This window comes from Pyricularia oryzae, chromosome 7, assembly GCF_000002495.2.
Source record: "Pyricularia oryzae 70-15 chromosome 7, whole genome shotgun sequence".
Taxonomy (NCBI): Eukaryota; Fungi; Ascomycota; class Sordariomycetes; order Magnaporthales; family Pyriculariaceae; genus Pyricularia; species Pyricularia oryzae.
In genome coordinates this window covers 2,077,688-2,105,669 of record NC_017854.1, presented here as the reverse complement: position 1 = coordinate 2,105,669, position 27,982 = coordinate 2,077,688, and the positions used below count along the sequence as shown (strand labels likewise).

Below are 27,982 nucleotides of genomic sequence, written 5' to 3'. Positions count from 1 at the left end.
TCACCGGTCAAAATCGATCCATGGACTTGGGGCTGGTCTTGGCAGGAGGGGAGGTGACTGGTAAAAGCTATGGTTTGAGCCAGTACGATGCTCACATGTTTCGAAGCCCTCGAAACTTTTGCTTCTTTCGCCCACATTCCTGATGGGGGTTGAGGTTGGTTTTTGTCCCCCGGGCGCGCCACACACACAACCAGATCATGATTACCCTGTACTGTACACTACCACTCCGTACACTAGGTCCCAGTAGCATTTACGCAAATGAGCTGCACTATGCAGTCCGCGGTGACAATCACAGCAGGGCCAACACATGCATGCATGCCCTTTTTCCCTTGCCAGGTACTGTAACGGCTTTTTTGGCCTTGGTCGCTTTGTTTTTTTTTTTTTTTTTTTTTTCTGCAAACGAGTACCTACCTGCACACCGTACTAAACTAGGTAGGTAAGTGGGTTCACTGAAAAGCATCCAGAAGAAGAAAAAAGGACTACCTAAAGCGAGCGAGGATGCATATGTAGATGATATACATATTTACAGAGTAAGGTAGCATTACATGGGCATGATATCACTACGGCGAGCATCTCGCAGTACCCACCTGCATATCTTAGATAGTGAGGTAGAGGTACCTATTATACGTACGTACACTTGCCATGTCTCAAACCCTTGCCTCACCCTTTTTTCGCCGCCACAGTCCCTGCGGAGCTCCGCATCGACAAGAATGCAGATCTCTTCCCATCTCCTGCCTATCTCTCGCGCACTCTCTATTTGTCTATCCTTTTTTTTTGTCAAAACTATATTAGTTCTAGTATTTCTATACTTTCCCTGACCCTCTTTTTAAGCTTGCCCCTCCCGCTTCCCTCCCGCCTGAGTGTCAAGACGTTCCCGCAATTCCATCGACTGCAGACCTTTTCTTTTAGGCTGTTTTAGCAGCGTCTTTGACAACTGAACCTAGTCGAAATCTGATGAAAAAAAAACATCAGTACACAGAAATCCATAACCAGACAGCACCCCCCGAGAGCCATGTATATTCCGGATCATCAAGAACAACAACAGCAACAGCAACAACCGGAACAGACAATGTCGGAAGAAATGGTACAAGCAATGCTTCGGAGCTTTATGTACTCCGCTATAGTTGCTGGATCCGTTGCAGTTATCGCTGCCCTTGCGTATTGTGCCGTGCAGTTAACCTCGCGGGACAGAAATGGTAGGCTTTTCTATAATTCTTTTCCCCTCTATCGCTCGAACCTTCAAGCGCATTATGGACTTCAAGCATGTATTATTTTCGTCAACGTCCCCGTCCATATTTCCATGTCATAGTCTATGCTCGCTTTATTCTGGTGTACAATACGGGTCTGTCTCGGAAACATGACGTGACTCCGGTGGCGTTGGCGTCAACATCACACTCACTAACGGGTTGCTTCGTAGGAGTTACCACAGCTCGTGGTCGGTACGGGGATACAAGGTACATATACAGCATGACGGCGCCGCCGATCCCGTATGTCATGTCGGAGGCGGCAGCCCAGTCGGGGAGGCCCCACCACGACATTCACACTCCCACCCACGGCACCTCACAGTTCAGCATGAAGGAGCTTTACGACATTATGCGCACCAACATCTTCAGCTCAGACAGTGATGAGGCCAACGCAAGAGGCCAAGATGACATTGTCAATCAGCATTCCAGCCTGCTTGCAAATGCCGACGTTGGGCAGCGCAATTCGTCGTTGGACGGCTTTGGAACGACGGCCGAAAGCGAAAACGTCGCCCCTGCCCCAAGCGATGGAGCTGATCGGTACGTTTTATAACGTGCGGGCCGACGTTGTTCTGCGAGTACGCTGGCGAACTAGATCTGAGCAGCTGATAGTGACTCGAGTCCTGTCTCTGTCTCTCTTCCAAAGTGAATATACGAAAGGTAGCAGGCTGGTCAATGCAAGGAGGGAGAAAGGGGATTTGGAGGTCTCCAGTGCGTCTGAGTCTCAAAGCTGGATTTGGTTTCAACTTTTTTTCTGATCAATGTCAAACGGACAATGTCGCCCCATTATAGCCATGTGGGATCCGGCGGCTATTGAGTATGTAGTAATATTCGAGGAAGAATATATCTGGGGGCCAAGTACCTAAGCCAAAGAAGCGATTTCTTCTTCTTCTGTTTGGACGTGAATGATGTAATTGACAATCACCTTGTGCGTCTCCTTTGCTTCCAAACCAGCAAGTTGGCTGATCTCTGCTCGTGTTGCACGAGCGTCGTCTAACGCTCGCATGGTGATTCTAAGAGAAAAAAAAAAGAAAAAAAAACATTGGATGACAGGTAGGTACGATCCATACAAAAAGCGATCAGATGTGTACGATGGGAAATCCTTGGCACTGATGGCATCCGATATCCCAAATAGGTAATTTCCCTACTCGAATCGACGACTAATTATTTGTACTCAGTTTCCCCGGAATTCGGAACCTTTATGCGCCATCTGCCCATTTCTGCTCGATTAGATCTGATCCACAACATGGTCATCTCACATATACTTGGATGTAACTGCAAAACAAAGAGAGCAGCCACAGGTTGGGAAAATTGAGCATTTGTTTACGCTTTTTTTTGGGACCCTCAGGATGCTGTTAATCAACCCTCCTCACTGCGCGCATCGACGATATTGACGACGCCACCATGTGTGTCTGGACTCTGGCGATATTCAATTATGTCTTATATTTCCCCGCCTTCTCTCTGGGGACGGAAAGCAAAATAACATGTTGGCTCTCGAGCAGGCGGCATCATGCCATCGTCATTGGTGGTGCGATGTTTCTGCGTTGACCGTGCATATTATTTGCATCCGAGTCTTGGCCTTTCTCACGCGATGAATGTCACCTGCTGCAATATATTGAAACGTGAGGAGGAAAAAGGAGAAGAATAACGAGTAGAAAGCCCGTTTTTATTCGGAGGCTCGGATCCGTAGGTATACGGAGTATATTGCACTAGGTAAGCGCTAAGATTTGGAACACCAAAGCCGAAAAGTAAGTCCTCCCAGCCTCCTATACTGAATCGACTTCGTTCTGGACCCTCGCAACACCAACATAAAAACACCACTTCCGTCTCCCATTGACGGTTCCTCACAGATCCTCTCAATGCATCTCTCCCAGAGCAAGATCTCCCCACAGCAAAGGCAATAAACACTCAATCTCACCCAGTGCGTCACCAGATCGCCCCCTCGAAAAGAAGAACAAAGAACGAGAACAAGAAGCAATCACTCCGCCACCACTTCTCTCAAGATGCTGCTCAACCACACCAACGGCCCAATAACCTCCCTCATCCTCCTCATCGCCTTACTCCTACCCACCGTCTCGGCCCACGGCAAAATCGAGGGCAATCTGCAGTGCGGCGTCTGGATGGCCCCCCTCGAGGCTGACACGGCAGCCAAGCGGATCATGCTGCACACCGTCGCCGAGGCGGCCATCCATCGCCTGTGCCACGCCGACCGGGCCGACTGCCTGGGCTCGGCCGACTTGCTGCACAACTTTTGCTTCGATGAGGAGTGGAGCGACGACGGATCCACGCACGTCATGATCGACATCAGCACGAGGAATGGGGTGAGGCAGGACAAGATTGATGTTCACGATTGTCTGGTTAGTTTTTTTTTTTGGTCCAACCCCCCATTTTTACTTTACTTTTGTGGCTGGCTTAGCTTCTTTTGATGTTGCTTCTTTGGTCCATCAATTGTTGTGTCACTGGCTGACGTGTCCCCCAACCCGCCTCTTGATTAGGAATTATTTGGCAATGTTTTGAAAGGTTGCGTTGAGAGCAAGTGGCAGGAGGGAACTTTCACAGATGTGAATGGGGACAGGATTGTCAACATTGTGTACGAGCAGGAGTGCGACTCTTCCCCCACGGGGCTGTGTGGATGATGACGATGAAGGAGTAAACGAGTTTATGATTTGATGAGGAAATTTCTATTGTAATCTAATGATGTAAGATGAGTCCGAGTTCCAAGTCTCGTTCTCAAGATCAGCTAGGAAATGACAACTGCCCAAACAGATAATTCCAGATGGCAATACCCCAGAAATAAACAAAGGAAAGCTCATAATAGTCTAGAGTCGTGTAGGCATAGTGAAAAAAAACCTGAACTAGACCAATCATACTTCATCCAATTCTCATTACCATACCCCAACACCCTCGAGCAAAAGACCCAAGCACAAGGATTAACAAACCACGCCAATGAAAGCTTCCAAAAAAAAAGAAAAAAAAGCCAAGTAGCCCCGATAAAACAAAAGGAAAAGAATTCTAGGTAGACAACAACTCCAAATGCAGTTGACGAAAATGAAACAAGGTCAAAACCTCTCCCGCCCAACGCCAAGAAAGAAAAAAGAGAAAAAAAGATAAAGCCCAACAGATCTCAAGCGGCGAGCAAGCAACCTGAGCCTCAACAACACCTTGTCCACCTTCTCCACCAAGGGCAGCATGTACCGGCGAAACGGGAGCGCACTGGCAAGGTACGATGCAGGCATTGCAGACATGCAATGACGCACCAACAGCAGCAGCAGCTCCTCTGAGGCGGCGCGGCGGTCCGCATCGCTGCGCGGGACTTTGCACACGAACCGTGGACCGGTTGTCGTCGTCATGCCGATGGGCTGGGATGATCCAGAGCTCGTACGTAAATGTTGGCGTCTGCAAGTTGGGGTTCTGGTTTTGATGAACTGTTGTTAGCACTGGAGATTGTACGGGATTTTGGTAGAGAGTGGTCTTTTGCAGACCTTCTGATGAATTTCATAATGCAAAAAAAAGAAGAGTTGATGAACTAGCGGTCAGGCAGGGGGCATGCTTACTTTTGTTCATGCCGAGCGGCGCCGCCCACGCCTTGCGCCAGAGCAAGGCCGTCTCGTTCGGCAGCCCAATATCGTCTCCGTACCCTACCGCGCTGAGCCCGCCAGAGCATCTTCTCAAAACTGTACACATGATGACGATCGCCGATGCTGACGTCCTCAACCCGGACCTCACAGTAGCCCAGCGACCCGGGATCTAAGTGATGATCACCTGGGTCAGCAAGGTCGCCAAGGGATCGCCTTGCCGTGTCTGCGCTGAAGGCGGCCTGGCGAATGAGCCGCAGCATTGGAGCCGTGGTAGCGGTTGAGGGACAAAAAAGGATCGGCCGCTGTTGCGTACGCTTCCAAACTGTCACCAGATGCGGCACACCTCGTGGCGGATCTTCAGGAGAAAACGTGTCGATGTTGTCGATCAATGCGGCCCGTGATGGTCAGGTGTGAGACAGAGAGAGAGATGCTCCAAGTCAATGCCGATGATGAGTTTGACTGGTTTGCAAGAGAGGTGCTCCGCGAAGAGATTTGGGCTGAGGGGACAGGTGTTAATATAAGAAAATAGGGAGGGAACGTAGCGAGACGTGCTCCCCACGATGCAGACATATACCAGGGTGTAGAGACACAGCAAAACTTACTAAGGTATCTATGCACCTTTTCAGGACAGCACTCTCCCGTCGAATCCAGTCGGTGAAGGAATCGGCGGGAGAGGGCAACTGCATGGAAAAGCAAAGAGCCCAGTACACTGGCCTAGTATGTACATATGCAGAGGCGCCAGAGACTCAATAGTGTCGAAAAGAAGGTCCGCGAATGACTGTTGTTGAGAGATAGAGCAAGAAAAAAAAAGAGTCCGGAGGCGCCATGGTCCCTGGCGCAGCCCAGGCGGAGGGGGACCCCTGAGGAGTACCGAGCACCATGGCGGGATGCAACATCGCCAGCGGAGATGCATGGTGTGGAGAACGGGGCACGGCGTTCGAGCTAAGAAAGGGAGATCGCCGCCGCTGCCGGAGGCTGTGAGGCATGCCTGCTGGCAGTGGCAGAAGACGACTCTGGAAGTATGTGGTGAACGAGCCATGGGTTGTTGGTTTACTGTATGAGTGGGAAGAGATGCGACGGTTGTAAAAGGGGGGTAAAATGATCGATATGCTGGCTTCTCGAGAACAAAACACAAACAGCCTCACTTCCATAGCAAGCTGTGTCTCGACCCATGGCTATAACGAGCAAGCCGGCCTGACTGCTGAGAAGCGTGTGATGGTAAGCGTCCTGGTGTTTTGGTTGTACGAAGCCTTCTGGCTGCGCACGATAAAGTTGGCTTGGCGTGTGTCTTTGTCAAAGGTGAGGGTCAGCCTGACCGGCGACCAGACAATCGCTCGGCGACGGACCCGACGAGTCCGTCTGAAGAACTTGGTAGTGCGGTTGTGCATGTTTTTTGGAACTAGGATTGCTTCTAGCTGCTGGCTAGATAGGGCGGAAGCTTTGTTTGGAAAGCAAAGCTGGTTGGTGGGGGAGAACATTGGGGAATCAGGGACGAGACAAAAGGGACAGATGATGCCCTTGATATACAAGATTTTTAGTCTTGTCCAAGAACCTCTTTCTTTCTCACCTGTGTGTGGACCATCGAGATAATCCAAAAAAAAGTGACACTCTCGCCATATCTCTCTGTCTTGGCAGGGTTAGAGGCGAGGGGAGGGCTCGGGACAGAAAGGGGAAAGTACAATTTGCAAGCCCCTTGCCCTCTATTGCTTTTCTTAGACAACCAAGACAACGAATGTGAACAGGGTATCCGGTCTCCTTATCCTTGCAAGGTCGATTTTGTTTCTCGAGCACCGGCAAACACCCCGCCGGTTGATCCGTGTGCGGATACATTACTTTTCTTTCCCCATCATCTTACTCCTCCAAGTCCTCCCACCTTTTTTCGCTTGATAACAAGGGCGTTTTCCGAGCCATGGTAATTCTGCCTTGCCCTGTTGGGCAGACCTGTTGTTACTTTTTTATGATTCTGCAGGCCCAGATGAAAATGGAATGGCTTGCGAACCAGTTTATAACCCTGTTACTGGGTGGGCTATTGTTAAGAGATATCATTTTTTTTTATAGAAAGTGGCATGGCCATACTTGCTTCTCAGTGAGGGGTCCTTGTTAGTTGAGGCAAACACTTTGCGCTAGATTGTTGGAGCGCACCTAGAATTAGTCGACTTTCAACTTCAGAAGTTGCAGAAAAAAAATCACAATCTCAGGGTCTAGTCTAGGCAGAAAATGGTATGGCTTCAGTAGGCGATCGTACGAGCACGGGGCAGCAAAAAAAGGGTTCGGATTAAATCAAGTTCAATTCAGCTCAAACAACCTCAACAAGCTTAATAAAATCGGGCTTTGGATCATTAGTGAACCTCTTCTCAAGTGTCAGCCAAATCAGGATGCGCTACTTGATTTAATTGGCGGGCAAGTTGTTATTTGTTTGCTGTAGCATGCACCTGCTTGTGGTTACTGGGGGCTTTTTTTGGGGTTCCAGAGTGCATCAACAGTGGGGACAGGTCCTTTTGAGGCAGGCCTGTGCCCCACCAGGGGATGCATCGCGAGGCAAGGTCACTGCCGAGATTGACACTACGGAGTCAAGCTTGCGTCTTCCGCGATGGTCAGCGATTAATTGGATGTTTAATCCGGCGATCGCATCACAAGGGAAAGAGAACGAGGGTCAAAACGAGAGGGTGTGGATGTTGTGCATTTGACGTACGGTCTGGGCTCCACCGTCACCCAGAAAGCTCGCCTGTTCAAATCAGAGACAAAAGTGTCAAGCGGCATGTAGAACTGGAGGGAGGGCATTCAAAAGTGGCCCTGTACCTACCTCACTCACCAACGCTGTGACCCGCCCGCTCAGCTGGCAGCCCTTTTTTGGCGGGTCAAATGATGACGTCGACGAAGTCGTTTGTCTTGAAGGGGCGCTTTTTAGGTCAATCCTACCTCACTCTGAAGTAAGGTACGCTCGTAGTACATAAGAAATGTTGATGATGGAAATTTCAACAAACGGCCCTCCGCATTTACTTTTTGCTTTATTTTCAATCTAAACCTCCTGTCGACAGTGACGCTTCACTCCGCATCATATCCATCAATCCTGGATATTATCTCACATTGTTTCTCACGAAATACTTCCGGACTTTACAAACCTCCAAGTATTTCAAACTCACTGATTACAGCTCTGCTGCCTTCTCAGCTCTCCAGCCCGCAAAGCGCCACGCCGAACACCCGTCAACCCACGCCGCACTCTTTAGGCACTGATTCGTCGGGACTGTTTCTTCGCAGGACAAGGGGCCGTTTCCATCCTTGTGCGGTTCTCTACCTACGAAATTAGGGAGGGCAACAATATTGCTTCTTCGTACCCCCCACTTCCCATTGATCATAACCTGAATTCTGGTGCTCCTGGTAGACGGAGTGCCTACAACCACATCACGGAGCCCAGGCCGCCAATAATTCTCCGAATCCTGTAAGGGAGGAAGCGAAATCAAATCACCATGTCTCAAAATCAAGGAATTGCTGCGTCTGTCCAGGCCAGGGCGCAAGAGGTCGCGTAGGTTTTCCCGTCGCGCGGGCATGCATCTTCATTGATACCCATACGCCCATGCTGATCCGCAAATGTATACCTTCCAAAACGAAACAATAGCAAGGAGGACTTCCAGCAAGCCAAGGATCTTGTCAACGATGCCACCAAGAGTGGCGCGTACCTCTACCCCATCAAGGTTTGTAAACCGGGCAATCAACCAAAGCCTCCCCAAGGGGACAAAACAAAATAGTGGATAATGGCAGGACCGACGGTTTCTAGATGCCAGAGATGAGCTAACAAGCCTACCAACCCACAACTCCACAGGGTATCTTTTACTTCCTAACCCACCGCTCGCTCTGGAAGCCTTTGCTGTCCCGCATTGGACCAACTCTAGCCCTCTCCGTGGGTGTCACGGTGCCCATGTTCATCTTCACCTACGTGCCGCAGCTCACGGTGCTGGTGTTTGTGAACGGACCCGTCGCCGTCTTCACCACGGTTCTGTTGATCCTCAGCGAGTCGTCTACCATCATTTCGGTCATCTCACGCAACTTCCTGCTGCAGGAGGCATTGCTTGACACCTTTGATGGTACCCTGGTGGCAAAGGGCGCCACCAATATCGTGCAGGAAGGCCGGGAGCTCCAACCAGGTTTCGACCCCATCGCCAAGCTCGGGAAAATTGTCAAGTCTCCCTTTGAGCGCTTCAGCCCGAAGGCCCTGGTTCGGTACTTTATGTACCTGCCTCTCAACTTCATCCCTGTGGTCGGCACCATAATTTTCATCCTCATCCAGGGCCGTAACAGAGGACAGAGTATCCATGATCGCGTACGTCATACCTTTGAGAATAGATCGTCCATCGGTGGCATGATTCTACTTCTAGACTAACTTCTTACTGTCTGGGACCGGAATAGTACTTTCAACTGAAGTCCTGGTCTGCTTCACGCAGGCGTGCTTGGCTGCACGCTCACACTGGAGCTTACTCGGCGTAAGTGCCCCGAAATCCTCAGAACTGCTACCTCGATGAATATAATCGTTTCAGTAGTGCAAATATTGCATATTATGTGGCGCTAACGATGGCGTGGTCCCCTTACCCAGCTTTGGTGTGGTAGCCACTCTCCTGGAGATCGTGCCCGTTGCTTCAATGTTCTTCTCATTCACAAACGCAGGTACGTTTTAAAGAAGCCACTGCTTCTCGTTTTTGCTGTTAATTTTCTTTTGTCTGTTTTTTTCTTCTTGAATACCCTGATAACACGTTTTGTACACAACCGCTGACTGGTGCCACCCCCTCACTCTATAGTTGGCGCTGCGTTGTGGGCTGCGGACCTGGAGGCCCAGGGAACCCAGGCGACGGAACCATCGGACCAGCCTGCCTCGAGCAACAACAAAGATGACTGAGCTCATAGATACCTACGGAACCAGCCCGGATCTATAAATGGATTCTAAATAAGTTTTTCCGCTTTTTGCGCATGGCTCTTCCAGCCTGATTGCTTTTAGCAATTAGTCAATTGTTTCCCCGCGAGCAAACAGTCACATTCGCATGCTGCCGAGTTGGCCAGGATGATGCAGTCAACTTTGACTTGGGACCTGTTGTTTATTTTATTTTTCATTATTTTTTTTTCTCGGGCAAGGGAGGATGCAGCTGAGAAGTCTCGAGTTTATTGATGACCATACTTGCTGTCTGCGTTATCATTTCACCTTGGTGCGATGCTTTTTATTCTGATTTATGATTTATGATCGATCATATTTCCCCTCTCAGCTCGAGGCCAATCACTCCTCAGCATAAGTTTATTGTTTGTTTGATCACTCTAGATAGAAACAAGGCCCGGTATCTCGGTTACTTCGGTCAGTGCGTTCCGAACCCAAGTCTGCTTGCATAACGCCCGGAATGACCAGGACTGTGTAGCCAATGGCGACAAACCCGGATCCCCGGATTCGTTCCTATCTCTTATCCAGACACGATCTATACATCCTTGTCGGACGGCTCGATTCTCTTGGCGACTCGAGGCACACCAAAAATATGTTGTAATAAGTGCTGTTGTTACACTTTGTGGTAAATGGTGGTGCTACCTTGTGCCCGATGCATCGTTCATTGATGTCCTTGTGCTGACGCGATAACAAAGTTGGTATCTGGTTGGATCTTTTGTTGTTGTTTCTACTGGAAGTTTCATACTGACCATCACATCGATAATAATACTTTGCTCAATATGTTACGATGTCTGCCCCATCCAAATGCCTACCACCACAAATGAACAGTGTGTTTCCCAAGTTTTCATGAGTCTCGACAGACAGCCTTGCCAAGGTGCCATGCCTTGTGGGAGTAAGATGCAGCAATGCATGGCACAAGCGATGGTAACGGGATGCACAGGTCTCAGCATCACGATGAACCAAATTGTCGGTCTGCGCTGTGCGATTTTGCTACGGCAGTGCCCCATTCTGATGATTTCCTGTGCTGCTTGGCATTTTGTGCATGTGGATTGTAAGTAACATTATGGGTTGGGTAGGTCTTTTGTTTGTGTGCTGCTGATTCGATAGATGAAGAACAAATAAAACATGACGGCAACGGCTTTATTGGAAGAAAATACTTTTTGGCAGTAGTCAACTGCTTCTCGACAGCATTTCACCCCTTTCTAACCTGGGAAAAATATAAGGAGACCGGCTTGGTCCAGGCGAGACAATATAGGTAGGCTACGTATCATGTGGACGGGAGAATCTTGGTGATACTGTCCAACACGGTTCAGATTACGACCAAGTAGGCACCGCATCCAGAGATTGAGCTGGCGGTGAGTTGATTGCTGTAACGCCGATGCACGTCCTGGTTTATGCTACAGAGTTCATGTTTTGGTGCATATCGGGAATCTGGACTCTTGGGCAGTGCGTCCGGTTGTCGTTTACAGTCGGCTCTGATGTTTGTACCAGATCAACCTTCTTGATTGACCTCTCTAGCTTTCGACTACAGTCAGGGGACAAATTTGCAGTTGACAGAGTGCAGTCACCGAAAGAAACGCACTTTCCCAACTCTACCTCGGTATCCCTCTCAGGGAAGCACTTGGACCATTTCTAATGGTGTATGCCAACGGACTCTCGTTCCTTCCTCTCCAAGGACTTTCCCGGGTGTACAACAAGGCCCAAAAGGTCTTATATCTTCATACTTGTTACCTCTCCCCTTGTCCAAAAAGTCCATTCTGCTTTTGGGGCACCTGGAAATTGCATTTTGGCCAGTTTTTGGGACCTTGATCACGCTCGTTCGCTTTTGATAAGCTTTCACTTTGGACCGTCTTCTTGGGAGGAGCTATCCGATTCGAGACCTTCATCCATAACTTGCTCTACTCTCTCGCTCGGCTGTCTTGTCTTTCTTGACCAAACACACATATCGACCGAGTCCCGGGAGCATTGGCGCCCTGCGTCTTGGTCACCCACTCTCCTCATGCCGAATTTTCCTTCCTTGGACTACTAGCAAAGACTTCAAGTTGACAGTTCGACTAGGGCTATTCAATAACTCTGACCCGGAAGCAAGCCAAAAGACACAGCAATGGGGATCCTCGCCCTGACCAGCATGTTCCTGAAACTTGTCTGTGTGTGGTGTTTACTGCTGGGGTCTCCGCTGCTATGTGTGGCAGGAGCTCGCCACAGCTCGGAAGCCCATGATGGTCCTGCCGTCTCCGCCTCTCCTGACCAGAGACAACAGCGGGGAAAAGACACGCAGGGCCAGCAAGCACATCATGTATCCCTAGTTCAAAGCCACTCCGGGGCCGCGGCTGTCGAGCCGCGTGCCTGTCCTGCTGATCCGGTTCCGCCTCAGCCGTACGGATTTGACTACCTTGACCCTCTGGCATCGATCGCAACAATTAAAGATGGTGTCAGATTTACTTGTGAGATATCTTGGGGCCCTTAGTCTTTATTTCGCTCAGATTTCTCTCGATGATGGCACTAACAAGTGCTTCTGCCATTCAGCTGCTTCCCATTCCAATGCTACAGGCGGTGGCTCTTCAGTTTCGCTTCCCTCACCAGCTTCCTCGATTCAGACTCTTAGCCTAACGCCTAGCTCAACAGAGACAACATCCGAGATCAAGTTCACTTCATCTGTCTTGCCAGTGGCAGGCTCCTGGATCTTGCCTGTTATATCCACAGGACCAGCTCTGTCAAGCTCCATATCGAATGGATCCAATACGTTATCGGCCTTTCCTGTCGCCACACCACATTACCCCATAGTGTCGGACGCAACCACTTTATCACCGAGAAGTTCCATGGGTACCGTCATTCTTGATTCTACAGAAAATATAGGGTCACCAGTTGTTCCGGCTACGAATGGCATTGAAAATTCTGCTGCCCTCTCTGATGCTTCTCAGCAAGCGTCTCGGGCTCAGAATTCTGCCACTACTCCTACGGACGCCGCTAAAAGTGAGGCTTTGTCTGCAAAGAGCACGTCTGTAAGTGCACCACTATCAGGGTTTACAACATGGGCTGCACTTCCAGTTGGCGGTACTCGACAGGCAAGGACAGCTTCGTCTACCTCAATAACGACTCCACACACTTCGGTAGGCTGCGGAGCGGATGGCCAATGCCTGGGAAGTGTGTCTGTAGCTACGCCCGCAGCAGCTGAGTCTCTTTCCACAACTAGCGGAAAGGATGGAGCATGGACGAGCACCATCGGTTTTTGGACCAGTTCATGGCACAAATGTTTCAAGGATGCCACTGGCACTGAGTTGAGATCTTGTCCTGCCACCACAGCCAATGTGAGCTCTACGGTGACTCCCAATGCGACAGTCACTTCAGCGACATCTCCCACGGCTTGCACGGGAGGAATACTCTCGGGATCCTGCATTGGCAGCACCGTGCTACTCATCGAGACCCCGTTGTCAGATGCAATCAGCACATCTCGCTCGTCCAATGCAAGTGCTCCCAACACAACCTCAACAGCATTGGGAAGAGAAACATCTGCCACTGATGCGTTGAGAACTTCTTTTCCTCCTTCATGTACACCTGGTGCCACCACGGGGTCCTGCGCGGTGAGCGCACCGTTACCAATGTGCACAGGCGGCCTGATGACGGGACCTTGCCTTGTCTCATCATTGCCGACACTGTCTACCTCATCTCCCATACAGACAGCAACGGAGGCGACAGCAGCTGCATCCTCGACTCTGCCAATCTGTACTGGTGGCCCTTTGTCGGAGCCATGCAGAGTTATCCCACTGCCTACAATGAGCTCGACTTCTTCTTCATCGTCACTACCAATTTGTACCGGAGGCCCAATGACAGAGCCTTGCCGGGTCCCACCACTCAGCAGCAGCAGCAGCAGTAACATGACTACAACATCTGCTTCGCTCCCATATTGCACTGGTGGCATCATGGAAGGACCCTGCCTGGTTACCGGGGCTTCAGGGGTTCCCACATCAACAAGGCTGCCTGTTTGGACGAATAGTACTGCTTCCGTGATATCAGCGACTGGTCCAGAGTTTAGATCATCACCAACTGACCAGTCTCTTCCAATGTGTACGGGAATAATGAGTGGGCCTTGTCTTATCAGTGGTTCATTGGGACTTTCCACGTCAACACCACACCCATTTACTGCATCTTCAGCTGTCGAGTCTACAAGGCCATCTCCAACTTCATCCGTCCCGACAACCAGCCCCCTCGGTCTTTGTACTGGGGGAGTGATGAGTGGACCATGTCTCATCAGTGGTACGGCAGGCATGTCAACATTGATGCCTCCGATGACATCTGTAAACACTACTCGGAAATCCACAGCAACAAGTGACCGGAGCTCGGCATCCACGGTAGCTTTGCCTTGGTGTACAGGCGGAGTGATGGAGGGTCCTTGTATTGTGAGTGGCACTGCGGCCATGTCCACCTCGTCGCCTTCATTTTCTCCCACAAATGCCACCTCCTTGCTTGCACCGACTGCAGTATCTTCTCTATCGAGCCTTCTTCCATTTTGCACCGGAGGTGTGATGAGCGGCCCATGTCTTGTGAGCGGAACAGCAGGCCTTTCCACGTCGTTCGTGTCCCCGGTGGGAGGGTCAAGCTCAAGTGCTGGGCCTGCCACTACCAAGACGACTACGACCAGCAACAGGCCACCGGTCACATCGGTGTCGGAAGTGCAGCCAGTCTGTACCGGGGGAGAGATGAGCGGCCCTTGCGTTTTGAGTGGCTCTGGAACAATCTCAACGCGGCCGTCAACAACATCGTCCTCGGCATTGAATTCGACTGTAATGACGACAGTGGACAGTCTTCCGCTCTCATCGTCACGCTTGCCTTCTGAAAACAGTGTCCCAATCTGCACAGGCGAAGAGATGAGTGGCCCTTGCATCGTCAGCGGGACGGCCGGTACTGCTACATCGACCCCCTCGGCATTACCTACGTCGACAGGTGCGATCTTATCGACTCAAACGAACGAGGACATATCTACCTCGTCGGCGCTTCCGTGGTGCACAGGAGGATTAATGAGCGAGCCTTGTATCTTATCGGGCTCTCTTGGTACCTCGACTTCAACTCCAACTACCAGTCCAATTTGGACCAACGCAACAAGAACCGCCGAAGCCACGTCGGGTGCCCTTCCAATCTGTACCGGAGGAGACATGGACGGGCCTTGTGTGGCCACTGGCACGACTGGGAGTGTGTCGATTTTCTCCCCAGGACCTTTTACCTCGACGGTGGAGGGATCTGTATCCACGCCAGGGACTTCTCCAACCCGCAATAGCACGACACCGGCGGCTTTGCCCGGGCCCTCGTCAATTGCTTTGCCAGTTTGCGTTGACGGCCTCATGAGCGGACCTTGCATTGTCATCGGCACTGCTGGGCTTTCTAAATCAACGCCAGGGGTCACTGCCGCTGTCCCAACTGTGGCAGAATGCTCACAGAGCCCTCTTCCTCCGTCTAGCCCTTCACTCAACGATACCAGTCCCTTATCTGGCTACCCACCAAAAACAACATCTCCACTATATGGTCCAACCGCAGCTATCCCAAGCACGACGGTCACCTCGAACAGCACAAGTAGCTCTTTAGAAATAGCCACGAGCTTGGTGGATGCCCTTAGGGGATCGCAAGCTCAAAGCACTGCGTGGTCTTCGAATCAAACCGATTCAATTAGTAGTTCCCCGAGCACAACGACGACCACGCACATCGCAACAGTCTTCGCGGATGCTCCTGAGTCGCCGTCATCGACGAGTAGCTCTGGCGACATGCCAGGGTGGTCAGGCTCGACAACAAGTTGGGGTGAGTTCCAATTGTTTTTATTTGTCTCAGTTCAAGGAAAGAGGGAGCTGCGCAGGTAATCATAGCCAAAGACTGACATGAATTGCTAGATGGCGCAACCACATTTTTGACAGAAATCATATCAGCCTCGGCCGCGTCTCGCAGTATCAGCATAGCCACGAGCGGCGGGCGCCTAGGACCAGGCTACCCGCCTATGGGTCATGATCTGGAGCGACAGCACCAATAACATGGAAAAGATGGAGATTTGGGCTCCTCTGCCAACCTTGATATCGCTTGATTGAAGGATCGTTTGCTCCGGTTACCAAGTATGTGGCAAGAAAGATTTACATTTTCCCTATGCAGCTGTTTTTTTTATCTGTCCAATCTTGTTTGCTGTTTTGGAGCCCTTGAGGGATTAACAAATTGAAGTTTAGCTGGCCTTTTTGGGGGAATATTTTGTTGTTCTGTGTTGCCGATTTTGGAAGGGTGAGATAGGAGACATAATGCTACAAATTGAATCCGTGATATTATTTTGCCTAGCAATGGCCAAGGATCAATTCTCTCTGTTTGGTTGCCGCGTTTGTGAAGGCTCCGATGAATAAAACCAAGCTATGGTGCAATCAATCTAGACAAATACCGGCACCGACCACCCGACCGACCGACGAACCACGGGCCGGCGGCTATCGGCGGGTAATAAGGGAACTGGAAGTTTTACCACATAAAAAGTCTACTTTTCCACGGAATGAACAGCGTATTGCTGGTCAATTCCCGGGTGCGGCAGTCAAGTCTCTTCCGATAAAGAGGGCCTTGTGGTTCAAAGGCGAAACAGATCCAGGGCTGAATGAATGTCTAGACGCACAAGTGGAAATGGGAGCACGTCATTGCGGGGGGAGGGTATCCTCCCGCCCGCTAAGCAACAGAACCGCGGCGGGGCAAATGAAGCAGCTGGGAGCTATCAAAGCCTTCACTGATGGAGGGGCTAGCTTCGCAGCGGGTTCTCTTCGGTTTCTCTCCATCCCACGCCAAGGGTAACGAACCTGATATACACGACTCGCCAAGTGGTTGGTTAGCCTTTGGCAAGTGCCAGTTGGTCTACACAAAAAGTTGCGATGAGCACGTCATCGCGACTAATAAGCATCCCATACGATGGATTACATACCGCGAGAAGCCGCCGGCGACGATCCAGCCTGTATAAGACCCGCTGTTAGCTTTTTTTTTACCCGGCATAGTGCCGCCGTTTAGAAATAGATTCTTTTGAACTAAAACGCTCCGTCTGTCCATTTCATCCTGTGAACATCTTTATAGTTTTACTTTACTTTCCAAGTCGTGTGGAAAGTGATACTCGGAAAGAACACACATTAATCTCTTAGCATCCGCGTGAACCAACTTCTAATCCACCACATTACCTTGAACTCCCATCGCACAATCCCTCACGCACGCCAATAATGGCCAACCCTCCCCACGGCGGTGTCCTCAAGGACCTGTTGGCCCGCGATGCTCCCCGCAATGCTGAGCTGGCCGCCGAGGCAGAGACGCTGCCCGCACTCCTGCTGACCGAGCGTCAGCTTTGTGATCTGGAGCTGATCATCACTGGTGGCTTTTCCCCTCTGGAGGGCTTCATGACTGAGAAGGACTACAATGGCGTCGTCAAGGAGAACCGTTTGACCGACGGTGCCCTCTTCAGCATGCCCATAACCCTCGACCTGTCGCAACAGACCATTGACGAGAATGGTGTCAAGCCCGGTGCCCGCATCACTCTGCGCGACTTCCGTGACGACCGCAACCTGACCATTCTCACAGTTGAGGATGTCTACCGCCCGGACAAGCAGCTCGAGGCCAAGGAGGTCTTTGGCGGCGATCCCGAGCACCCTGCCGTCAACTACCTCTTCAACACGGCTGGTGAGTTCTACGTCGGCGGTAAGCTCGAGGCTGTCAACCGCCTGCAGCACTACGACTTTGTCGACCTGCGGTACACCCCCGCTGAGCTGCGCACACACTTCGACAAGCTCGGCTGGAGCCGGGTCGTCGCCTTCCAGACCCGCAACCCCATGCACCGCGCCCACCGTGAACTGACGGTCCGCGCTGCCCGCTCGCACCACGCCAACGTCCTCATCCACCCCGTCGTCGGCCTGACCAAGCCCGGCGACATTGACCACTTTACGCGCGTGCGCGTCTACAAGGCCCTCCTCCCTCGCTACCCCAACGGCATGGCGGTCCTGGGTCTGCTGCCGCTGGCCATGCGCATGGGTGGACCCCGCGAGGCCATCTGGCACGCCATCATCCGCAAGAACCACGGTGCCACGCACTTCATCGTGGGCAGGGACCACGCCGGACCGGGCAAGAACAGCGCCGGCGTCGACTTTTACGGCCCGTACGACGCCCAGTACGCCGTCGAGAAGTACAAGGACGAGCTTGGCATCGAGGTCGTGCCCTTCCAGATGATGACCTACCTGCCCGACAGCGACGAGTACGCTCCCGTCGACACGATCGAGAAGGGCGTCAGGACGCTCAATATCAGCGGAACCGAGCTTCGCTCCAGGCTGCGCAGCGGCAGGGACATTCCTGAGTGGTTCTCGTATCCCGAGGTGGTCAAGGTTCTCCGCGAGAGCCACCCGCCTCGATCGCAGCAGGGTTTCACCATCTTCCTGACGGGTTACCAAAACAGCGGCAAGGACCAGATCGCGCGTGCGCTCCAGGTGACGCTGAACCAGCAGGGCGGCCGGTCCGTGTCAATGCTGCTCGGTGAGACGGTGCGCAGTGAGCTCTCGTCGGAGCTGGGCTTCTCGCGCGAGGATCGCGACAAGAACATTGGCCGCATCGCCTTTGTTGCATCCGAGCTGACCCGCTCCGGAGCGGCCGTCATCGCCGCCCCGATCGCACCCTTTGAGGCCTCCAGGCAGCACGCCAGGGAGCTCGTGGAAAAGCACGGCGACTTCTACCTCGTCTGGGTCAACACACCGCTCGAGCACTGCGAGAAGACGGACAAGCGCGGCATCTACAAGCGCGCCCGCGCCGGCGAGATCAAGGGCTTCACAGGAGTCGACGACCCCTACGAGAACCCCGTCAAACCGGACCTGACGGTCGACGTTTCCAAGCAGTCTGTGCGGTCCATTGTTCACCAGATCGTGCTGACGTTGGAGAGCAAGGGGCTGCTTGATCGTTTGTAAAACAGAAGCCTTGCACTGCTTCGGTTTTTTTTTATTCTCCTGTTTATTTTTTTCTGGGTCTTTGTTACTTGACTTCTCATGATCTAATGAATGGTTCAAAAATATTTTTTTGCGAGAGGTTGGGTTTAAAGGGGAAAAATTGGGTACCATTCCCCCTGTTATTTTTTTTATGTGATAAGGAATAGACGGTGAGAACCCTGGGAAAAAGGGATACCGCTCAGCAAACAATATAGCGAGATGATCTTTTTTGTTTTATTCTCTTAGCTTGTTTCATCCACTTTCTACTGCTGTATGTGAACAAACAGACTAAGAACAACTTGGGTATTGAACAAGGTATTAGGTATGCAGGTAGACTTAGATAGATTTACGGTAGACAAGATCTCTCTTCTTCAGGGTCGGTCGCACATACATCATCACCAACGAAGATTGATTGACTGCATTTAAGCCAGCGCGCCGGGCCGAGAAACTCTAGACGCCACTCACGGCACCCCCTTGATTCTCCGAGGGTGCCTTGGCAAAGTGGGTGATTGGAAACAAAGCGAGATGCGGCTGGGCAAAGCGCTTAACGGGAAAGAGGAGCAAAGACCTATGTGTAAACGGAACGTGTTACCGGTTACAGTGAATGCCTGGCTGCCCAACCGTAGAAATTAACCAGATCATCGGGTTTTTGTTTGGTTCCCTCGCGCCTGTTCCTCCTTCGTCACGCACAGCACAGCAATGCAAGAGCGGACTTGGTGGTGCGTGGTGCTACTTGAGCACATCGGACGTGCCCCTCCACACCAGCACACATATCCAGCCGCCCGCTTCCTGCGGGTCCAGTCCCATATTTTGTGAGAGGTCTGGGCGAATCAGCTTTTGACGTGTCCCCCCCTCCTTGCCGATCCAAGTGAGCAATCGATCCACAAAGGTGCCAGGGGGGAAGCTTTTTTTTGGGGCCTCGCCTTACTTTACCGCCGGTTCAACCCAAGGCTAACTTGCCTGCTACTAAAAAGGTGAAAGGTAGCGTGGCGTGCGCGGTAGCGTTTTAGGCTTGCCCCCCCTGGACTTGTGACTGACCTTTGCTGCATTGCCAACGCGAATCCATTCCCCTCTCCAGCATTTTTTGACCTGCCATCACATCGTGTCGTTAGGCTTCTATGTTTTACATTCTTTCAGGTTTCAACTCTTTGAGATACCCAGGGCGCGTCTGATTGTTTCTTCTTTTGTAGATTGTCCGTTTTCTGTTTATCTGCGATCTTTTGATTGGGAGATCCTTTTTTTTTTCTTCTGGGAGAACCAACCAACCACCCCCTCATCATTTTTATTTTGTTTTTGGGAATCCATCCCGTCTCATCTTGGGAGCTCCACGCCCCTACACCGCCGAGTGAAGCCCAACCTTGCCTTGCAGTCTCGTAGCAACCAAACAAAAAATCGTTCCGAACCGACCCCCCATTATTCAGCTATCATCTCGAGTTGGGAGGGACCGTTTCTTCTTCCTCGCACAAACTCTGTCGATTTTCTTCTCTGCGAATCTTTCCAACCCTTTCGTCGTCCCGTGTGATGAAACGAAACAAGAGTCCAAATTCAGCTTAGCCTCATCTTTTCAACAACCTTCTTCTTCTCCATCTCGTCTCAAGCAAGCACCCTTTAAGGGGTGTTGGCATGGTCCACCATGCCTTCCAAAGAGTACGACAGGGATAATATGATTCATGTCGACGTCGACGACGAAGATACTGCATCCGCGCTGCCGAAGCGGAAGAGCAGCCGGGCTGAGCGTCCTTCGGGCGACAGGGACAAAGACCGGGACCGAGATCGAGACCGGGATCGAGACCGAGACCGCGACCGGGACCGCGAACGCGAACGCGACAGAGATCGGGACAAAGACAGAGACAGAGAGAGAGACCGCGAACTCCGCCACAAGTCGTCACGCTCCTCGAGACATCCCCGGACCACGGGCGATAGCGATCTGCAGTCTTCGTCCCATTCTCACCGCAAGCGCCGACCCAAGGACCGGGACCGCGATAGAGACAAGGAACGCGACAGATCCAGAGACAGGGACCGTGACAGATCCAGAGACAGAGAGCGACACAGGGAGAAGGACCGCGACAGGTCGAGGTCGAGATCCCGGTCTCGCGACAGGCAGAACCGATCCGATGGCGTGGACAAGTCGGAGCTGAGCGCGGACGTGGTCCCGGAGATTGCCCGTACCCGCGCCCCGCGGCCGTACCCGGGGTTCAGCAAAGCACACAGTAAGGAGAGCGTCGCACTAGACAGCAAGGAGGACCTCTCACAGCAGCAATCGCCCGCAGTGTCGAGGACCCGCCGGAGCAACGATCCGCCCACCCCCGAAGCCACCGACTTTGGCAGCGGTGATGCAGGCAGCGACAAGCTCAAGCGATCCAAGTCGGTCGACGAGAGGAAGTCATCCTCGAGCCTCCGCAAGAGCAACGACCGACCGCCCAGCCCACCCGAGACGAACCTGTCGGAGCCCAAGGATCGCAGGAGTTCGGGCACTCCGACCTCTACGAGATCGCGGGATCGAGACGATGCTGAAGGAGGTGGAGGCGGCGGGGTGCGCTCGACCGTCACGTCGTGGCTGTCGAGAGCATCTTCAAAGCACGAGGATAGGTCCAAGGTTTCAACAAAGTCTAGAGCGTCGTCGAGCCAAGCCACGTACCTGCGCGCGCCGACCGAGACGGAGACCAAGGCGACCTCGAGATCAGGTGCACCCTCGACGGCGTCGTCGAAGCGTACAATTCACGTTAGCACGAGTCGTCCAGACCCAATTGACGTTAACTTTTCTCCAGAATCGGCGCAGGATTCCTCTCCCAAAACACCCACAGCCACTCCACAGTTCCCTCCGCCGCCACCGCCCATGTTCTCTGACAGCAAGCGCGGCGCCGGTGGCCTACGCATCCACGATCCGCCAGAGCCCGTGCAGACGCCCTCTCACGGCTATGGGCCTCCGCCACCGCCACCCCCGCCTCCGCCCCTGAGTATATCCGAAACACCCAAGGTCAACTATCTAATGCAGCACGGCGGGCTGCCCAAACCCGTCTCCAAGAACTTCCTAGACGCCCTTCCCCGTCAGAACGGGACCAGGCCCTCCAACCCTCCGCTGAGCGGCACCGAGACGCTCTTTGCCCCCTTCTTTAACCTTTTAGACCAGTATCAGACGGTGTTGGAAAACCAAGGATCCGTCGCTGTGGCCACGGGCCACAAAACCATTGCCAGGCGGATATTGGACCGTCTGGACAATGTATTCACTAGAGACTTGCCCGATGATGGCTGCAGCTGTGTCATGTGTGAGAAGACCGGCAGGCTCGCCCGAGGTCTGGGATGGGGAGAGGTTTTGGAAAAGTACAAGAGCGAGAATCCGCCGTGGCCGCCCTTTGACCTGAGTTCTCTAGGCATTAGAGATCCCGATGAGGTGGTCGATAGTCTCCCGCCGCGACCTGACTCGCCTATAAAAATGGATCCCGATATTGCAGAAGAATTCCGCGGCCACTACCTGCGGCAGAACAAAAAGGTCAAGGCGGCTGTTGACAAGTGGTTGACTAGTTGCGCTGAGGCGCCGCCGCCGCAGGAGGTGGATGATGAAACACTCACCTTTGCCATCCTCACCAACCTCGATATTGAAGAGCAACCCTACTTCAACGCGCTGCTTGCCGGGTCGAAGGAGTTGCAGCCTGCGATGCGCGCACCAACGCCCATGCGCAAGAAGCCCCGACAGGATTTCCTCGTGCGTACCGGGCTCGCCTTGCAGCGCTGGTATGGTCTGCAACTGGTGCCGCGCGACGCCGAGACGGCTGTTTATCTTATCAAGAATCTGCACATGCACGATCTCCTCCGCGCCGTCAGCGATATCAACACCTCTGAATGGGAGCTGCTGACCTCGGGCCGTTTCGATGGATTTTTGTGGAATGGTGCCGATGATTCGATGAATGATCTGCTTACACCGATCGCCGAGACGCCTTCGTCCCGCGCTGGAACGCCCAACGCGAGTGGCTTCTTCTCCCCGCCGATGCGGAACTTTACCCCATCCCGGGGTCCTACGCCCTACAGCCGCGGGCCGACCCCCGCGTCGTTCATCAGCGGCGTGTCGTCGGCCGTTGTCGTACCCCCTGGGATGCCGGGCGGCGGCAACGTTGGTGGCAAGACCGCTGTGACACTGGACGAGGAGCTTGAGGTTCAGGTCTTGTCCGAAGTGGAGCGGCACATCTACCAGGGCATGGAAGCGCTCGAGGACGCCTTTGAGGTGCTCCACCAGCGGGCCGAGGCGGTGCGCAACGCACTGCGACAGCGCAACGCAGGCCTGCAGATAGGTTTGTCGCGGCGGCGGGCCGGTAGCACGGCTCTGCCGACTGTGGCTTCTGGCGGGAGCGTAGGCACGGGCCAGGACGGCTCGCCGCGGTTTGACACGTTCTATGGTCAGGACGACGACACCTTCTCCATGGCCAACGAATCAGACTGGGGCGCAGACGAGTTTGGTGAGCTCCGGCCGGACGACTCGGCCAGCAACATCAGCAGCTCGAGGCACAGGCGGCCCAAGAGGAGGAACGAGAGGAGGACGCCGGCGCCGATTGAGGAGGAGGAAGAGTAATTTTAGAAGACTTGATGTGTGTAAATGAGAACGAATTTGATGAACTATGACGGGTAGGGAAATGGAATGGCGGTGTTTTCTTTCTATTTTTTGGTTCTTTTTGTCAAGGGGCATTGACGGATTTGTCAAGTTTCTTTTTTTCTCTTTCTTCGCTTCTTCAAACTTTTGCACGAGCATCATGTCTGATATTATTATTGCATCTTTGCGGCGAGATACCACTGCATAGGGACGATTTTGGGAATCTCTCGAAATGAATACATATTCTTGGGTTTCCATGCCTCTTTTTGTTCTGCACTGTTTTACGTGAAGGGTTGAGGACTCTCAAATATATTTTGACATACCGGTTCTATCGATTCTACACGCCCTCACTCGCCACAAACAAAATTTGCCCCCGCCGCTCATTCACACCAAGGAGCTCGTGCTCATCTTGCGACAGCTGGCCTGGTTCTATGATGAGCCACCTTCTCCCTTTTGTGCTCCGTCCAATTCCCAGGGACCAGTCGTCGACCAGAACTCATCCTGCGGAATCACGCCCCAGTTCAACCTTGGATCGTACGGGATCAACATCTAGCCAATAACAATCAAAATGGATAACAATCAAAGTGGACGTGAACGCAGGCGACTGATGAGGAAAAGCAGGATCCCAGTGGATGTCAGTTCAAGGTTTTGTTTTCTCTTTTTAAATCAATACAAGCAAAGGAGGAAAAAGGATGGGCGATGACGAAAGGGAGATGGAAAACACAAAAACACACTTACAACAACTGACGCCGATTGTGATAATAGTCAACGCTAGGTGACACGCCTTGATGCAAGGGTCGGGCTCACACTGAAGGGCCTTGCGGTCGGATGCGGATGTGGTTATTTCGGTGCTGTTGTTGGTCGTGGCCATGGCGGTTGTGGTGTCAATGTCCATCTGGGGCGGGACGGCATCTCTGGAGGAAGAATACGACACGGATGCTGACAAGCTCCCTGGTCCTTGGGGAGATGGAAACGCGCAGGCAAGTGCCAGGAGCAGGCAAGCGAGGGCACCGAGGAACTGCATGTTTCTTGGTTGTATAATGGATTGAAGAAAGGAAAATGCCGGGTTTCTGTGAATGTGTATGAGAGAGACGAAGATGCTGCGAGTTTTAGATTGATCGATTCGAGAAATGGATAGAAGGATTGACGACTTGATGTGATGTTGTCTGGATGTCAGGAAACAAGGGATTATCGGAGAGAGAGGACATCGAGGCTACTTATAAAGACGGGATTTGTCTGTAACCATTGCTTGCCTCATTTGTGTTCATCTTGCTACTGGGCAAGCATATCTTTGTTGTTACTGCCAGGCTCTACATCTTCAAAGCTTTGCTTTCCCAAGGTTGCTAGTCGCAATAGATTTGAACGCACGGATACAGTCCAAAGGCTCGAAAGGAGCCAACCTGGTATGTGGTACTGAGGAAATTGATGGCAGGTCAGTTAGGGACATCAATGGTACATGTTTGCACCACTGCTCAACTGCCTGGGTCTCCGATGTCTTGCGAATGTACTTGATGTAGTCAAGGTCAAATGCATGTTAAACTTTCAGACTATATGCATCGTTTAGGAGAAGAAAAGGGGGACCAGAGCCCAAGATTCGACGGTGTTCCAGAAAGCCAAAAGCTATCGATCGAGCCAGAACATTGAAGGCATGGTGATTTTTGTCTGTTGATAAGGTAGAACTGATAGGTTACTGCAAGCTACCTGCAACTGGCTTCACGCGCTTCAAAAGTGAGTTGGTTCCATCGCAAGAGCTACATCACTAGCCGAAAGCAAGAAGTCGGGCAACCTCGAAGAAAGTGAGGGCGCGACCCACTGTCCACTGTGAAACAGCTCCTCATCCTCGTCTATGATGTTAGGTAGATAGGCAGGTAGGTAGGTACTTAGGTAGGAACCTAAGTTGACAAGGTAGGTGGTAGCTAGGTACAGAAGAGGCAACGGGCGGCTGCCAGGCCAAACAAGCCACAAGTAAGCATAACTTGACTTGAGTAGGGCAGGCACCTCGGACCACAAACATAAGCCAAGCTTTTCTCCAACACCAGGACTAGACTCCAAGTCATAGGCAATGTGGTGCGGATGGTGGACTTGCCTGATTGAAAGGTGCGGTGTTAGGGCTAAACTATATTGCCAAGGTGGGTGGGTAGCTTGCCAACTTGCCAACATCAAAAGGACAGCTTGCAAGATGACAATATAGCGAAGGAGAAATCGAGGCCATAGCTCCAGGAGCTTGGGACGCAAACCAGGGGAAAGAACCAGTCCATTTAATGATGGCTCTTGAGCCTGCCTTGTAAGCTAGGCCAAGGTCGCAGACCAAGTCAAAGCTTAATTTGACGGGAAGCAGCAATTGAACCTACCCTGGACCCATGGATCCGTTCAGGGGTCACCCCTAGATGCTTTCTCTACCTGGGGCATACACCTAGTAGCAGGGAAACCATCACTGGTTTCTCAACACCAAAAGAAAGCAGACTCCAAGTCGGCGTCACTTTGCTTTGAAGCCGACTGAATTTTAAAAAAATCTCATGATCGTGTTACTCTTGCATGCGCCTTGCAGGCAATGATGTCGTCGATCTGGACGTCCACATGTCGATGTCGGAGAGGTTCTGCGTAACGAATCGCGCACAATGTCAACAGCTGGGATTTGTTAGAATGATACCTAGGACGTCTATCAAATGTGTTCCAGCTCACTGAGATCTCAATGGCAAAATCTAGACGTCATTCCTTCCGGTACATGGTGGGAACTTTAGCCCGAAGCTCATGGTCTAGTCTGCAGAGGTCTGAACTGCCAAGTTGGTCGGCCTGAGACAGTCACAGAGTGCTTGCCTTGGGCAGCTCTATGGCCTAAGACGGTGATCTTGCTTCCCAAAAAAACAGTATAAAGGCGGAAGGCGATTCTCTTGTATCTGGTCCAGATTTATTCTGTTTCTCAATCAGCTCAACACTACTTGTCTCCTTTTTCATCTATAAAACCAAGCTCATCTCCCCCAAATCTCATTGACCTTTGGAGCTCCAACTCCAACTCCAACTACAACGCTCATCTCTCTCTCTCTCACCATAGAGAGTTCTTACTTCCAAGATCCAACCACCCAAGGCACACAAGGCACCCAAGACCAAGCCACTGGTCGACCCAGCCCTTCCCACAGACGACACCATCTTTGCAAAAAATGTCTGAGAGCATCGGCGCAGTCCTCGGCGTGGCCTCGGCGGTGGCCCCCTTCATCGACCCGACGGGCATATCGATTCTCATATTCTCGATTGTAACGCTCATGCTGAGCTTGGCAGAGCATCCGCACCAGCCCGACAGCCACCGCCAGACGGCGTTCCGCATCCATCTGGGCCTGGACTCGTGCCCGGGTCAGAACCTCGGGGGCGATATTCCGGACGTGCGCGTCTGGGACGAGAGGGGCAACTTTTTGGGGCGCTTCTTGGGCGACGACGAGGACGTGCCGGCGGGCGACTTTTTCGACTTCACCATTGACCTGGAGAAGCCTCATCAGCCCACGTATGCGCTCTTTTCGGCCAATGAGAATGACGTCTGCATAGCCTACATCACGCAGACGTTGGCCACGGGCGAGAGGTACAGTTGGACGGGTCAGTGGGCGCGGACTTGTTCCAAGCCGTGGTGAGGTTTTTTTTTTTTTTTTTTTTCCTTCCCAAGGTCCATCAGCTGCTGACGAGCCTCAACTTCCCCAAATATAGGTACTATTCAGGTGTTGTCTTCGACGGCTATGACGATCTGGCCTGTACATGGATCTCCTTGCACCATATTGACGACAAGAGTGTCTCGGGGATCCAGCTCCACATCCATGAGTTCAAGTACACGGAGAGTAACAACAAGTCGATTGATTAGTGAGTCGAGCTTGTCGATGCAGAAGAGTTGTCATGTTGTGGATGTGATTGCTGACCAGCGCTATCATGCAAACAGCTTTTGCGCCGGAAACCCCACGATGAAATTCTACACGGAGTCTGACCCCACTGAGATCGACCGGGTAAGCTCCTCCCACTCCCTCCTCCTTTACCTCGCACACACACACACACACACACACACACACACACACACACATACACCAAGCTAACCCAAGTCTCGTCTCTCGCAACCCACAGTGGGAAACACGCAGGCCCGAAGACCTAAACTCAACGCGGGGAATCGTCCACGTGCCAGGACAGCCACAAGACGACCGACGCCGCAGCGTGCGCCCCAGTGACAGGAGCTGCCCACGGTCGCTGCACGCGAGCAGGCTGATCAAGTCGCGGCGCGGACAGAGCGCGTCGATGCTGTGCGCGGATCCGGCGTCGCGGGGGCCCGACTTCGTCTCGTACTCGGAGGGCCTGTATTGCAACATGGAGACGAGGGAGGTGCTCCCGCTCTGTGACGGGGCCGCTGGGCGGGTGACGGGCTGCTTTGACGATGGGGGCAATATCGTCAAGAGGAGCGAGGTCGAGAGGGGCGACGTGTTGGACGAGTTGGGGTATGACAGGGTGGATGAGTGGCTTTGAGTGGGAGGGCGCGCATGTAGTGTTGAATTTTAAAACCGTGAACCCTAGAATTTTGCATATTTTTTTGGTGTTTGTGGTTTGTTGGTGACATGTGATGTGCGTCTTTTGTATGTGGCTGAACCTTTTTTTTGCAGCGTGAACATGCCCCAAAAGGCAACTATATGAAGCCATGCCTTCTCTTGCTGCTGGTGCTTTTGATCGTCTGTTCACATAACTTACTC

The 27,982-nt window shown here is 52.2% G+C and overlaps 11 protein-coding genes across 11 annotated transcripts; 8 read left to right on the top strand and 3 right to left on the bottom strand.

Moving 5' to 3' along the window:
* Positions 1–91: 91 nt before the first annotated feature.
* MGG_18009 (uncharacterized protein) lies at positions 92–766 on the bottom strand (the record flags this gene model as incomplete). Its single annotated transcript, XM_003721103.1, has 3 exons — positions 92–233; positions 412–428; positions 632–766. Coding segments are annotated over 3 exons (294 nt in total), but the record flags the coding sequence as incomplete, so codon positions are not given.
* On the top strand, positions 698–2,146 carry MGG_02637 (uncharacterized protein). The gene is made up of 2 exons (XM_003721102.1): positions 698–1,196; positions 1,418–2,146. Exons 1-2 carry the CDS (start codon positions 1,013–1,015, stop codon positions 1,792–1,794), a joined length of 561 nt encoding a protein of 186 aa, XP_003721150.1. The 5' UTR covers positions 698–1,012; the 3' UTR covers positions 1,795–2,146.
* A 206-nt stretch (positions 2,147–2,352) lies between these two features.
* MGG_02638 (uncharacterized protein) lies at positions 2,353–4,082 on the top strand. Its single transcript, XM_003721101.1, has 2 exons — positions 2,353–3,598; positions 3,737–4,082. The coding sequence occupies exons 1-2, from the start codon at positions 3,245–3,247 to the stop codon at positions 3,875–3,877; spliced, it is 495 nt and encodes a 164-aa protein (XP_003721149.1). The 5' UTR covers positions 2,353–3,244; the 3' UTR covers positions 3,878–4,082.
* Positions 4,083–4,430: 348 nt separating this feature from the next.
* On the top strand, positions 4,431–4,992 carry MGG_18008 (uncharacterized protein; the record flags this gene model as incomplete). Its single annotated transcript, XM_003721100.1, has 3 exons — positions 4,431–4,462; positions 4,514–4,619; positions 4,783–4,992. 3 exons carry the CDS (start codon positions 4,431–4,433, stop codon positions 4,990–4,992), a joined length of 348 nt encoding a protein of 115 aa, XP_003721148.1.
* A 706-nt stretch (positions 4,993–5,698) lies between these two features.
* Positions 5,699–6,909, top strand: MGG_18007 (uncharacterized protein; the record flags this gene model as incomplete). The annotated part of the gene is made up of 5 exons (XM_003721099.1): positions 5,699–5,796; positions 5,959–6,101; positions 6,358–6,388; positions 6,562–6,635; positions 6,878–6,909. 5 exons carry the CDS (start codon positions 5,699–5,701, stop codon positions 6,907–6,909), a joined length of 378 nt encoding a protein of 125 aa, XP_003721147.1.
* Positions 6,910–7,758: 849 nt separating this feature from the next.
* MGG_02641 (uncharacterized protein) lies at positions 7,759–10,346 on the top strand. The gene is made up of 6 exons (XM_003721098.1): positions 7,759–8,342; positions 8,436–8,511; positions 8,640–9,137; positions 9,224–9,297; positions 9,408–9,478; positions 9,610–10,346. Exons 1-6 carry the CDS (start codon positions 8,287–8,289, stop codon positions 9,705–9,707), a joined length of 873 nt encoding a protein of 290 aa, XP_003721146.1. The 5' UTR covers positions 7,759–8,286; the 3' UTR covers positions 9,708–10,346.
* Positions 10,347–12,672: 2,326 nt separating this feature from the next.
* Positions 12,673–15,090, bottom strand: MGG_18006 (uncharacterized protein; the record flags this gene model as incomplete). The annotated part of the gene is made up of 2 exons (XM_003721097.1): positions 12,673–14,586; positions 14,719–15,090. The coding sequence occupies 2 exons, from the start codon at positions 15,088–15,090 to the stop codon at positions 12,673–12,675; spliced, it is 2,286 nt and encodes a 761-aa protein (XP_003721145.1).
* A 1,623-nt stretch (positions 15,091–16,713) lies between these two features.
* MGG_15027 (sulfate adenylyltransferase) lies at positions 16,714–19,119 on the top strand. The gene has a single exon (XM_003721096.1). It carries the CDS (start codon positions 16,949–16,951, stop codon positions 18,668–18,670), a length of 1,722 nt encoding a protein of 573 aa, XP_003721144.1. The 5' UTR covers positions 16,714–16,948; the 3' UTR covers positions 18,671–19,119.
* Positions 19,120–19,674: 555 nt separating this feature from the next.
* On the top strand, positions 19,675–23,658 carry MGG_02644 (uncharacterized protein). The gene has a single exon (XM_003721095.1). The coding sequence runs from the start codon at positions 20,322–20,324 to the stop codon at positions 23,250–23,252; it is 2,931 nt and encodes a 976-aa protein (XP_003721143.1). The 5' UTR covers positions 19,675–20,321; the 3' UTR covers positions 23,253–23,658.
* Positions 23,659–23,766: 108 nt separating this feature from the next.
* On the bottom strand, positions 23,767–24,294 carry MGG_02645 (uncharacterized protein; the record flags this gene model as incomplete). Its single annotated transcript, XM_003721094.1, has 2 exons — positions 23,767–23,819; positions 24,009–24,294. The coding sequence occupies 2 exons, from the start codon at positions 24,292–24,294 to the stop codon at positions 23,767–23,769; spliced, it is 339 nt and encodes a 112-aa protein (XP_003721142.1).
* Positions 24,295–26,428: 2,134 nt separating this feature from the next.
* MGG_02646 (uncharacterized protein) lies at positions 26,429–27,806 on the top strand (the record flags this gene model as incomplete). Its single annotated transcript, XM_003721093.1, has 4 exons — positions 26,429–26,841; positions 26,964–27,113; positions 27,190–27,253; positions 27,369–27,806. The coding sequence occupies 4 exons, from the start codon at positions 26,429–26,431 to the stop codon at positions 27,759–27,761; spliced, it is 1,020 nt and encodes a 339-aa protein (XP_003721141.1). The 3' UTR covers positions 27,762–27,806.
* Positions 27,807–27,982: the final 176 nt, after the last annotated feature.

Coding starts and splice junctions, on each gene's coding strand:
- MGG_02637 (XM_003721102.1), top strand. CDS start 1,013: ATGTATATTCCGGATCATCAAGAACAACAACAGCAACAGCAACAACCG. Junction 1,197..1,417: donor AACCTCGCGGGACAGAAATG/GTAGGCTTTTCT, acceptor GTTGCTTCGTAG/GAGTTACCACAGCTCGTGGT.
- MGG_02638 (XM_003721101.1), top strand. CDS start 3,245: ATGCTGCTCAACCACACCAACGGCCCAATAACCTCCCTCATCCTCCTC. Junction 3,599..3,736: donor TTGATGTTCACGATTGTCTG/GTTAGTTTTTTT, acceptor CCTCTTGATTAG/GAATTATTTGGCAATGTTTT.
- MGG_02641 (XM_003721098.1), top strand. CDS start 8,287: ATGTCTCAAAATCAAGGAATTGCTGCGTCTGTCCAGGCCAGGGCGCAA. Junction 9,138..9,223: donor GACAGAGTATCCATGATCGC/GTACGTCATACC, acceptor GGACCGGAATAG/TACTTTCAACTGAAGTCCTG. Junction 9,479..9,609: donor CTTCTCATTCACAAACGCAG/GTACGTTTTAAA, acceptor CTCACTCTATAG/TTGGCGCTGCGTTGTGGGCT.
- MGG_15027 (XM_003721096.1), top strand. CDS start 16,949: ATGGCCAACCCTCCCCACGGCGGTGTCCTCAAGGACCTGTTGGCCCGC.
- MGG_02644 (XM_003721095.1), top strand. CDS start 20,322: ATGCCTTCCAAAGAGTACGACAGGGATAATATGATTCATGTCGACGTC.